This window comes from Micropterus salmoides, unplaced genomic scaffold (assembly GCF_014851395.1).
Source record: "Micropterus salmoides isolate LMB-PRFRI ecotype aquatic unplaced genomic scaffold, ASM1485139v1 Ms_hic_scaffold_1, whole genome shotgun sequence".
NCBI lineage: Eukaryota > Metazoa > Chordata > Actinopteri > Centrarchiformes > Centrarchidae > Micropterus > Micropterus salmoides.
In genome coordinates this window covers 44,441,539-44,453,933 of record NW_024040040.1, presented here as the reverse complement: position 1 = coordinate 44,453,933, position 12,395 = coordinate 44,441,539, and the positions used below count along the sequence as shown (strand labels likewise).

The window sequence follows — 12,395 nt, the reverse complement described above, 5'->3', positions numbered from 1 at the left end:
AAAGGAGTTCCATCACCCAAAAAATTGCTGAGCTGGTTTGATCTTATTTTACAAACTTAACTGCTGGATAATAAACTCATTGATATTGACAGTGTGTGGGATTTTTTTGTTTAATACACATTTATTTACCTTTACCTTTTTAATTCACATTTATTTACCCTTTTAACATTCTTTGTTTTTTTCAAATGTGTAATTTGCTTTAAATGGATTTCTGAATCAATAGATCAATCAATAATTAAAAATGTGTGGTCAGAAAATATAAAGTTCTGTCCAAAGGATGTCAAAAATGCCAAATAATAATTTTTCAGTGTTTATTTCTGTGTGGGAGCATTAAAAATGTTCACCTTCGCAGCACCTGACATGTTAAATCAGTCCAGGACAGAGTTCAACTCTGAGGCTCTGACACAGAAAATATACGGCAGGGAAGTAAACATTTTCGTAAATGGGTAAACATTTGGCAGCCAAGTCGAATGAGTTTGGAGATATGTCGATTTTCAGGCATATTTTTAGAGCCTTTGTGAAATGTTTTAAAATGAAACAGGAAGTTGGGAAGTTTATGCCCCTGGCGCCCACCCTACTTCCCTCTCTGAGCCAAGAAAGACATGGATGGAGATAAAACAGTGTGTCAACAGTTTGGCTTCTGCCAAAGGGAGGTTAGTATAGCTCTAACATTGTTTAATGTAACAGATATTTAAAATCATTTGCAGTCCTGTGTCATGAGGAGTCACACTGTGAAAACAGATGTTTTCTGTGTATCTGGAGCTTTTTTTTATTCTTTACTGAGATAAACTAGTACTAAGTCCATGTACCATGCAATAACTATAAAGTACATATCATATAGTAAACATGGATCACAATTTATATAAAGATTTTGATAACACCTTACTTTAACTTCCCTGTTTTTAGCATTTATGATCAGTCTATAAACATTAAATCCCTCAAAAACCCACTGTAATAATGTAATTGTGTGTATAAGGAAATTCTTTAAGTGTTCATTAATATACAGCAGACTCCCATATGTTTATACAGCGAGAGGTGTTATTGTTGTTGACAAATACAATAATAAACACTTCATATACTGCTTATAAGTGCTAAATTGGAAGACTTAAAATAAAGTGTTGCCAAACTTTTAAAACAAAAACATTTATTGGTCATTTTAGGATTAATTGAAAATGAATCAATGTACTGTTTGACCCCGTTTACCTGTAAATGTCCATATATAAATATGTAATTTAGGCTTATAGATGCCAAATAGTACATGTTTACATCATAATATAAAATGTCAGAAACAGGATGTTTACCAAAATAAATGAACGGTCTCAACCTGAGATAACCCCTGATGATGTCATTAGGGTTCATTTCGGGCTGGGCTGTCAGATTAGGAATTTATACCAGAAAGGTGTTGGGTTTTTTGAAAGACACACGCATGTGAGGGTCTAGTCTTGCCCTCTGCTGCATCATTTCTGACCGTTCTTTATAAAATCTGTCTCAACGTTATGAAAGTGTGATTCTAGTCACTGGATTGACCTTTTAACACCTGAAATAATTTTTTTTTTTAATTGTTTAATCTTGCTGTTGGTCTTATTTTTAAGATATTAATAAAGGCATGAACCATGTAAGTTGAATTCATTATTTATTGATACATTATAATTACACCGGAAGACAGTACAGCAGTCATTTAAGAACACAAAATGCACACAAAAAAACCCCACAATATATACTTTCAGCAGTCATTATCAAATGTCACACTGTTATTTAAATAAATACACAATTTTTTGTAGTTTCACGACAGTAAGCGTCCATCTCTGTGGCTGCTCTGCTGGTGGTAGCTGCTGGGATCCACCGACTCAGGCCTGTGAACGTTCGGGCCCAGGTACTGTTCGAACTCGCTGCGGTCCAGATCATACAGCATGTCCAGCTGAACCTGTTCCAGATAAAACTCCAGGGAGGGCCCAGCAGGGCACAGTAGGTCCTTGTAAACCCTGGACTCCCCCTGATCCACATAGTGACCTGCAGAGTTTGAGAAACTGCACTGCATCTGCCCGTGCTGACTGCCAAAATACACCTTAGGCTCTGCAGGGTATGTAGACAGATTTGGGAACGGGTCTGCTGCTGCGGCGGCTGCTCCTGCATTTGGAAAAACTGGAGTGTTATGGTACCTGCCGCACAGAGGGGTGAAGTTAGCTGGGGAGTTTGGGAAAGCGGGCACGTTCGGGTAGGATTGCTGCTGGTTCTGGAGCAGATAGGTGAGGTTGTAGGGCACCGTGAAGCCTGAGCTGCAGAGTGAGGGGAGAGAAGAGGAGGCGTCTGCACCCTGAGGCTTGGAACTCTTCTTCAGCTGCTTCCTCCTGCGGGGCCGGTACTTGTAGTTGGGATAGTCAATGGTGTGCTGGACCCTCAGACGCTCAGCCTCCTGCATGTATGGACGCTTCTCAGCTAGAGACATGGCCTTCCAGGTTTTTCCTGCAAGAACACAGTAGGGTTAATGATCTGCACACTCATGACTTTAAAAAAATTCACCAATGACAGCTGATAAAAACTTAAATGTGAATCTCAATCAGCTATTTTGGGTTGAAATTGAGCTCTTATTTAGTGCTGTGCCCCATTTTCTAGGCCAAACATTAAACATTTCCAAAAGCTTATTTTAGGAGGCAATATTTGATCTCCAAAGGACATAAAATGTGCACATAAATACCATTTTCAGACTGTCAATCAAATTCTTACCGAGTATTTTGCTCAGATCTGTGTTCTCCAGGTCTGGGTTAAGATGTGCCAGCCGCCTACGCTCCTCTTTAGTCCAGATGATGAAGGCGTTCAGGGGCCTCCTGACTCTCTGCTGCCCTGAGACAGACTTTGCCTCGGGGCTGGCGCAGCTGTAGTCCGAGTTCACGGACAGCGGGCTGGGGGGCCCTGAGCTCGGGGAGCGCACCTCGGTCATCTGCTCCACCTCTGCGCAGCCCGAGTCTTCGCTTTCGAACATGGCGCCGTTTGTGCAGAGCTGGAAAACAGCGGGGTCGTGGCTGAAACGCATGGCTACAGGTGGGGATGATGGTATTTTGGCTCTGCTGCTGTCATCCTCCTGGTATATGTAGGCGCTCCACCAATAGGAGGCCGGGAGGAGTGGATTTAAGGTGTGAATTCCTGGAGTTTTCTCGGGTCAGTGATAGGCCCATTTGACGCCCCAATCAACGACCTCACGAAACTTCAGATGGGGATTCATGAGTCTGTAATAATCTACAGTTAAGCTATCATATAGCCTAATATCAAAGGCATTATTTCCTCTCCAGATTGTGCACCCGGTGTTTACTTTTTTGCCTGACATAATTAAAACACAGAGTATAAAGACTACTTCATATTAAGTATAGGCAAAAATGATGAAAGTAAAACCTGCTGTCAAGCTGTATTTTTATTTAGATATAAGAGAGTTTAGCTCTTATTTACCCTCTTTTCATTGTTTCAGACAAATGTGTTTGGATTTTCACAATGTTTTGTGCTGCTGGGCCTTTTTAATGGCTCCTATATTTTTGCATAGGCCTATTTATTGACACTACCTGGCACGTGGGAATGGCTCTTTAATTGGAGGATAATGTGGTTTCAGTCTTGATTCTCTTAAAAACCATATTAGGAAAATCAAATTACAGCTTTGCCTATTGGAGAGAAATGGAATCTAATCAATAGGTCCTGAAAGGCAGGCAGGGTATTGATAGAACATCAACTTATTCAGGAGGCAGGGCTGGTTACTAATTACATTGTGGCTCCCAGATCTTATCGGCCATCCACCGTCTTTATCAAAGTGCATTTTACAGGACTGAAACAAACATGATCAAGGCGTGTTTATTACACGATTACCACGCACACATATTTGCCCGACACACAAACTGATAGGTGTGTACAAAGGAGCTTGATGCGCTCCTCCTTTATGACATCAAAAAAAAAAAATAAAAAAATACTAAACTAGAATAGCATCTTTCTTACTTTAATCCATTTGAGTTCAAAGATGAGGAAAAATTTACCCGTTTAGACTTCCCAAAAAGGAAACAGCAAGCTATGGCGCTAAATAAGACAAAAGTGTATTGAACTATTGTGTATTGACTCACAGAAACTATAGAAGAATGGCTGCAGGTTTTCTCTTTCAGCCTGTAGTTTAGATATCTACAGCATTTCTTTTGTCAGAGCTCCTCAAGTTGTTTCATTTAAAATAAAACCGCTTAACATGATATTTTGAAGGTATAAAACATTTAAATTATCATATGAATACGATGAGAAATAAAAGTAACATATAGCCTATGCCATTACTTGCTCTTGAGTACACAGACACACTTGTTGGGGAGTTATTTATATTTATATTATGTCTCACTTCATAGATATCGGAATAAACACATTTCTGAGCACTAGAAACGCTCGTTAAATAATGAGGTTATTATGGTGACATAAAGCACAAGATATAGGCCTACATATAAGTTAGGTAACGCTATAAAGTCTCTATTGAGAATAAATCCCTGGGACTACTATGTATGACTGAAAATCACATATCTACAGGCCAATAAGAATATTATATTGGTTATTCTCTAACTTTAAAAGAAAAGTATTTAAAATGTTGTGTATTCACCATTATTGATCTCTCCAGAAACTCTTGATGTGTGTGATCCCACTTTAATATAATAGAAGGCCATTACAGGTGCTCGCTTCCTCTGTGCGGTTTCAATGAATATCTGGCAACAAACATTACGCAGACAATAGATGCCATTATGCTGACAGCGGCAACGTTACATCTGCAATACACGGACTGACTGGCCCACGGTAATACCTGCACCTGCACTGCTTTGTCCCGGCAGTCGAGTCACTTATGCTGGCTCTTTAAATTGTAAATTCTGTGTATTATGGTTTGGAGCAGAGAGGGTTAATACACAAGGGAAATAAGGACAGTTTGGTCCTTCTTTTTTGTTGCTGTGATCCAAAAGTCAAATTTACAACAACATAAACACCACAAACGCGCAGAAACTCATGCACACTTTAATAGTAGGCCTATAGGAGCATTTGTTAAGAGCATTTTGGACTTTGTTTTAAACCCTGCTAAAAGAAATACGTCAGGCCTAATGGAGCTTGATATCTTAATCAAAACGCCGGATCAATACTGTGCCATTGGGAAATTCAATAGCAGAATTGATAAAGAATGTTCTTTAAACTGTGTTCATCATCTCCCTTTGACAAATAGACTTAAACCGTCTTGTATCGGTCGAAACTGATAAAGTGGCGTGTGGCTTCCAGGGGGCAGATAACGTTCAACGTCTCAGGAAATGTAGCCTATGTAAGCCTGAGAAATTGAGATGTTTAAGGTTTATTTGAAAAATAATTATTCATCCAAATAAACCCAGGCCGTCTATAGTTTGTTAGTAGGCTATTTGGTAAAGGGGGGTGGGGTGGGGCCTTTTTTCACATCTTGTCAGAATTAGAGATTGAATCCACATCCGCGGTGTCAAACGGCACGCACGCTCCAATGCAGCGCTGCGAAGCACTAATGGATTTAATCAATTAGCTTGAACGACGCAGCGTGAATACAATAACGTCAGTTTCGGCTGGGTTTATCTGTGAATCGAGTCGGCTAAATATTAGACAATGTTATGGGTGAAGGGGAAGGTTTATATCTAGCTTTAACGTTTAAATATATTGTAGTTTTAACCATACCATTAACCTTGTTCTGCAGTCATTTCCCATCATCATTTGTTGTATTATTTGAAAGAAAAACGTGTAATTTGTCCTTTATTCAGGCCCTTTTAATGAATCCTAATCTATAAAGTGACAGTAGGTTATCATTGCATTGTCTCATAGCCAAACAAGCAGAATGCTTGTGAGTGGGCACTGTGCTTTCTGAATGGGGATTGTTCTCTGTGGCTTTCTGATCACAATGTGCCATTGTATTGGACAGAACTCATATATGGGACACTCCTCTTCTTCTTCTTCTTCACTTTGGATCAGTGATGGCCAGGCTGGCACAGGTAGAGCTGTGTGCACTACAGGAGCAAGGTGATAACTTTATTTTCCTAAAGGCCCTGCTGGATTCTGGCAACTCTGGATGATGTTTGGGTTGAACATTGGCTGGATTTAGAGGACATATCCTTTTCTAGGCCCCGTGACCCTGTATGCAGGATAAGCGGTTGACGATGGATGGATCCTTTTCTATGGGGTGGACGTTTGTCAGTGCAGCTGCAGGACCACTTGACTCCAGGCTCTTCTTTTCTCTCATTACGGATATGGTGCCGGATTGGAGACACATCCACAGACGGAATAGGGGACAAACTACAGGAGGGTAAAGCAGGAGGCCTCTGATAATGAAGCACTGTATTCCAGCCTGTCCTCATGTCACTTCAGTGCCATCCCACCGGCTTTCCTTACAGTGGTTCATTCATAAAGAGCTGCATTGTTGCATAGCTGGTAGGTGTGAAGGGGATATAATACTCTTGTGTCAGGAGACCGTGATCTTCGCAGCGAGGGGACTGTATAGCATTGTGTTGTATTGTATTGGCACAGCAGGCCAGCATCAAGATATACTCTGTCAAGACTCAGACACCATTCTATGCAGTGGACTCTGCCCACCCCCCCAACACACACCTCTACTTCTTAATCACATATTTGAGCAGATTCAACAGTATAGGCCGAGGTTCTGAGTGCTAGCCTCCACACTCCCTGTGTAAACAGCGCCCTGCCTGGGCCTACGTCAGGCCAGCTGAGAGGATTACATGCCCCCTGGAGTAGACAGGCTTAATGTAGCCTCATTAGCAGAACACAGTGATGCCCCCACCTCTGAGCAGAGATAACAGGCCAGGTCCAGCCCGACTTCAAACACAGCTCGAACTTTTATCCCAGGTGGTGCAACGTGCAGGGTGCAAAGCCAAAGGAGAACTGATGATCTGCACTTTTGCACTGGTTTTATCCATCTCACATCATCTGAAGTGATTGAACCGTTTTGACAATTGATTAGTCATTTATCTTATTTATCAGGCAAAAATGCCAAACATCCAGGGTCTCACAATGAGAGGATTTACTGCTCCTCTGTGTTTAATATCATTAAAAATTCTTTGTATTTGTGTTTTAGCCTGTTGGACAGACCTAAAAAGCAATTTGAAAATATCACCTTTCACTCTTTGAACTTTGAACAGAAAAGCTCAAACAGGGGTGACATAACTGAGAAAAAAATAACATCAAATAAATGAATTAAGACCTAAGTGAGTAGATAATACGACAATAAACTGAATCAATTAAAAAATAAGTTAGAAATAAGAATATGAGATAAAGTGTGAGAAAGGTGATTATTTAATATACATTTCTGAGCTGTCAAGTATATCCTAATTACTGTTAAAATGTCATATAGATTTTTAGAAAGACGGGCAATTCATGGCTTTTTGAACTTCCAAAAAACTATTTTGTCATTTTTTTAAATATACAATCTAATCTTAAAAGTAATCTAGCGAGTAACTGACATGTTAAAATCCAATTTGATTTATTATTTAGTCGACAAATGACTTGATCAGTTCAAGAAAACATCCATCAAATCTTTAGTTTTGCTCTTTTTCGCCCACTTAAATTGTAGTCACACTGTTTTCTAATTGTATTGCATCATGCAGACTTGCTGAGACTGAGACTGGCTAATGAGACAAAGCTCCACTCATGCTGAAAAACAGCACTATTCTTTGTAAATTAGGAATTGTATTCTATTACTGATAAGACTCTTATCTGAGGACTTGAATACATCTTCCAACTCTTTTATTGTCCAGACAGCTGAGACTTGTGTGTCAGTGGCTTACTCCCACAGCAGGCCATTTATTACATCCATGGTTTTTGGACACAAATTGTCTTCAGACTCCCCTACAACATGATGCGTAAGTCTGACCTTGATCTAACACCAGCTCTACACGTCTCTCCTCAGCAGACAGGCGGAGAAGGAGTGCTGCATTTACCCGTAATTAGCTCTAATTATTAACTGGAACTAGACTGAAACCTGTGAGACACCATGATATCTGTGTCTGTCTTAAATGGCTCATTCAAGGCAGCAGACAACCAAAACAATCTGGCCTGCTCAGCTCCAGCAGCGATGCTTGGATGTTTAATTAAATAGTGTGAACTGTTTAGACTCAGACATTAGATTATTTGGAGCAGAAACCAGAGATAAAATGCTTTCCTAAAACAGACTAACAAATCGTCTTATACAAAGTGAATGAATGTTTTCTTAATTGTAATTGATGGAGAAAATACTTGATTTGATTTCTTCATTCTTTCACACAGTTTTCTGCAGCCACACGTACACAGAGTAGATTTTTGGGCCTTTCCACAAACTGTTAGCTCACTCTTTTTCTCTCTTTTGCTCGTCTGAGACCTGATACGAATTCAAAAGGATCTGCTGCTTTGAAGATAAGCACTGTAGTTCTGCCATAAACAATGATTGTGCTGTTTCTTTCCTGTGGCGTGATTTATTTAAAGTATTATGCTGTAAGGATTTGGGCTGGTTTTCCTGGCAGGGCCGGCTGTGTACGTATCCACTACTTGTGTAGTTTATTGGATACTTGAGATTCAGGAAAACACTCAGGGAACCACAAGCAAAGTCATCAAAGTGTGACCTTTGTCTCTTTTGGTAACAAATTATGAAATTTACAAACAGTTTAAGAAGGTCCCCTTAAAATTGTATTTTTATTAAATGCAAAAACGGATAATAAAATCAATGATATTTAACCCAATTATTCGGTGAATAATTGTTTGTCACTTTTATTCCTGCGTAATTGAGACCTGCCTACCAATAACTAACACGGCAGAAGGGACTTTGTATAGAAACACAATGCTCGTAGTCTTACACACACACACACACAAACATATGCTTCCTTTGATAAAGTGTTTTTATACCAGCAGAAATTCTATGGCAGCGTCCCTTAAGACAATATCTGTGTAAAATACCAAGTTATTTATAGTGAGTGTGCCATTTTGACTTCAAAAAATAAACATGAGCGTAATGAAGAGTTCAAATACAAGGGAGACATTACCCAGCCAAAACCTACCAGAGTATATTCTGGTACAGGCAGAGGGTAAATTGCCAAAATTTACTATTATAAATACCTCAAAATCTTAATAAGATTCTCCATTACATTATCAACCTGGCTTTCATTTTAAAATATCTGCACTGTGAACTAAAAAAAGACTCAAAATATGTAAGTTATATGTAAAAATGTTAAAGTAAGAACTTCGGGAAAGTGGGTGACATCCATTTTCATATCTCTAAAGCATAACCAGGCAAAGTCGTATGTATGCGTTTGTCTGTAATTGTATTCCAAGGGGGGGGGGGGGGTCTTTTGAACGTCCACACCAGGATACAGCTGCCTATGACTAATTTCAAACTCCCCTTCTAAGGCCTAGGCAACCCATTTCACAAGTAACACACATCACTAGGCATCTGTTTCCTGTTTTCATTCTTTGAGTTATCTTATTTTCCTTATTTCCGCCTCACCTGTTACAGTTCACGTTCCTTCCATCATGCCACACGGGCCAGTTGTGCTTCCACATGAGGCCGTCAGACGTCAGCCACTCAAAAGCAAAGAAATATTCATGATTGTTGTGTAACTCATAAATATACTCTATAAAACTTCTAACACCAGAAAGAAATTCATTATAATGGCATGTCTACACCAATATTTGAAAATGTAATTTTCAACATACAGTTTAATGACAGTATTTCATACTTAAACACAGAGTGGTGTTTTTCCCACATTTTTTATATAAAATGGAAACATGTCCAAGACATTTTTACACGTTTTCAACAGCCAAAAAAAGTGTTTCAGAGCCACAAGATACTGTACATAAGCATGTATATATTCTACACCTATGAACTGTAATATTTCAGAAGTTTCTCATCAGTGGGTTTAAGGATTTTCTTCTCTGGCATGTTAACGACCCAACCTGGAGCAAGGCCAAAGAAGATCTGTCGAGCATCCTTCCTCATGGAGAGCATGTGATACAGTTCATCCTTTGAAATGTCTGGCAAAATATATCCATACTTCTGTGCCAGGGCTAGCCGGGCCTGCCGGATCTTCTCTGGGTCTGCCAAGTAACCCCGGTTTTCAGCATTTGTGTAATAAGGGACCATATCTTCCCCTGGTAACATTCGTTTTGGTATGGGCTGCCCACGCAAAAAGAACGGGACGGGCTTAATGAGAATACCTGCAAAAAAAAAAAGACAGAATATTATTTAGGCTTATTATCTAAAATATACAAGATGAAAGCTATAATGTGGGTGAGTGCATAAGACTGATCCTTTATCAGTTACCAAGACTTATAGGATCATAGAAACTGGTAGTGATGACTCCTCCGTTCCTCTCAATAGCAGCTACAGCTCCTTCGGAAGCTCTCTGAACCTCAATGTTAATTTTTGCCGCAAAAATATCGGCACCCTGGAAAAGAGAAAGCATAGAAAAGGTGAACTTGTAGCAGAGCAGGGTAAAAAAAAATCCCACAGGGATCAAAAACAACATCTTGATCTGTGCCAGAATGAGAACATGGTTATGTGGCGCCACCTACTGCCGTACGATGCTCCAAGAGCATCACAGAGTGACCCATTGCTTGAATCCTGAATACCTGGTTTCATTATTCAGCAATTAAAAACACACACTTAGCACTCTTTCACACTCAGCTGTGTGTCCAAATTATAATCAGGCGACTCAACAGGCTGTTTTAAACAGTATTAAAACAAAACCCGTCTACACTGAAAATAAGTTCTTACTCTCTCCAAATCCATAATTTGCTGTCAGCATTAGGTTTTTTCCTTGTACTTATTTAACCTAATTAATAACGTTCAGCTTAGTCTGGCATAGTCACACCTATCTCCACAGCCCTCAACTTGACACGCACTTGGGGCAGCTCAACTTCTTCATCCTCTCAGGTTGGACTGTAAGTGGAGGATTTGTTTCCCCCCAGAGGGAGTGTTGAGTGTTTTTTAACCTAAGAAAAAAAACTTTCTAACTAACCGAGTCAAGCTAGGTGTGAAAATGTCCATGATCACCAATGTACCTCATCAACGAGCTGGACCCCATAGTCTCTCTTCAGTGGCTGGATTGTCACTCCCCTGCCGTTGACAAGCTGGGTCAGGTCTATGGGCTGGGTGGGGTCGACTCGTCCCAGATCAATCAGGTACTGCAGTCGTTTCAATGACAGAGGCTGGTACTGAGGACGGCGACTGAGGAAGAGCAAGCAAACATTGTGGTTAATCGGTTAAAATCATTTGTGATCATCAGAATCTCGCACTTAGCATGGCAAAAAAAAACAAACAAACAAACAAATGAACATATAATATAAAAACAATCTGTTATCTGTGCAGCATAAACGCAGTACATAGCAACTCTGGCACCAACATCGATCCTACATTTACTACTGGATGCTATGATATGTGGTTGGTTCATTTGTATATTTATGAGCGGTTGACTGAAATGTTGGCCAAACGGCTGCAAAAAAACAACAACAAAAAAACATCCTGGTATAAAAATGTGTGTTTAGTTCTTCTGTTTTGCTTAATTTGAGAACAATTGTGGGAGTTTCTTCTACATTTGCTGGTTCAGCTTCACCACCGGATGAACTATTGTGACAAACTTGTATTTAATTTTAAATCATCATATTAATGAACAATTAATCAAAATGTGAATGCTTGTGAGAGGAATGCACCAGTTATTTGTGACAAGCATAACTTAATCCAAGCATTTTAATGACAACTAATCTTAAGATCTATCTGTTTACGTAACTTTTAACAACAAAGGGTACAGTTAACACTTCACAGGTGGAGGACAGAGATACTAGCTCTCTTACCTGTGTCCTTCATTGTAGCCATATTTTGGTATGGCCAGGTAAAAGGGAGTCTGACCCCCCTCAAATCCGAGCCTGGGCCGGGTGCCTCTCTGCCGCTCTCCTTTATGTCCTCGGCCGCTTCTGTTGCCTCCATGCTGTCCTCTGCCCCGCCGTTTGTCCTACAATTAAAGGAACTTCAGCAAGGTTTTTTTTTTTTGCTAGCTCGCCATTGCATCATCTTATCAACCCAACTGACAGAGGGTTAGCATTTGTCTCCACAGGCTAACATAACAGGCTAACTAGCGGTGTTCGCTAGAGTGTGCTGCTGCTAAAAATAGGGATAAATAAAGATGAAAAATTAAAACTTACCGATTTTCTGGCTCCGGGTTCAGGCCTTAAGTTTGCTAAAGTTATCCGAGGCAGATTCTGCAAAACTTCTGAAGCTTTACCGCCGGGCTTTTTGGGGAAAGACATGTTTCGGTTGCTCACATGTCAAAGATAACCAAGGACACACAGGTCACGTGATCGAGGTGAGCGGAAGTACGTCTTGTTAGTTCAGATGCATTTCAAAATAAAAGCAC

The 12,395-nt window shown here is 40.0% G+C and overlaps 2 protein-coding genes across 2 annotated transcripts; both read right to left on the bottom strand.

The window, feature by feature from the left end:
* Nucleotides 1–1,669: 1,669 nt before the first annotated feature.
* On the bottom strand, nucleotides 1,670–3,461 carry sox32 (SRY-box transcription factor 32). Its single transcript, XM_038714582.1, has 2 exons — nucleotides 2,725–3,461; nucleotides 1,670–2,463 (listed from the first exon to the last, which is right to left on the bottom strand). The coding sequence occupies exons 1-2, from the start codon at nucleotides 3,029–3,031 to the stop codon at nucleotides 1,784–1,786; spliced, it is 987 nt and encodes a 328-aa protein (XP_038570510.1). The 5' UTR covers nucleotides 3,032–3,461; the 3' UTR covers nucleotides 1,670–1,783.
* A 6,221-nt stretch (nucleotides 3,462–9,682) lies between these two features.
* mrpl15 (mitochondrial ribosomal protein L15) lies at nucleotides 9,683–12,343 on the bottom strand. The gene is made up of 5 exons (XM_038730204.1): nucleotides 12,184–12,343; nucleotides 11,836–11,993; nucleotides 11,047–11,212; nucleotides 10,307–10,430; nucleotides 9,683–10,200 (listed from the first exon to the last, which is right to left on the bottom strand). The coding sequence occupies exons 1-5, from the start codon at nucleotides 12,286–12,288 to the stop codon at nucleotides 9,863–9,865; spliced, it is 891 nt and encodes a 296-aa protein (XP_038586132.1). The 5' UTR covers nucleotides 12,289–12,343; the 3' UTR covers nucleotides 9,683–9,862.
* Nucleotides 12,344–12,395: the final 52 nt, after the last annotated feature.

Coding starts and splice junctions, on each gene's coding strand:
- sox32 (XM_038714582.1), bottom strand. CDS start 3,031: ATGCGTTTCAGCCACGACCCCGCTGTTTTCCAGCTCTGCACAAACGGC. Junction 2,464..2,724: donor AGATCTGAGCAAAATACTCG/GTAAGAATTTGA, acceptor GTGTTCTTGCAG/GAAAAACCTGGAAGGCCATG.
- mrpl15 (XM_038730204.1), bottom strand. CDS start 12,288: ATGTCTTTCCCCAAAAAGCCCGGCGGTAAAGCTTCAGAAGTTTTGCAG. Junction 11,994..12,183: donor AACCCGGAGCCAGAAAATCG/GTAAGTTTTAAT, acceptor CTTTAATTGTAG/GACAAACGGCGGGGCAGAGG. Junction 10,201..10,306: donor CTATGATCCTATAAGTCTTG/GTAACTGATAAA, acceptor TTTTTTTTGCAG/GTATTCTCATTAAGCCCGTC.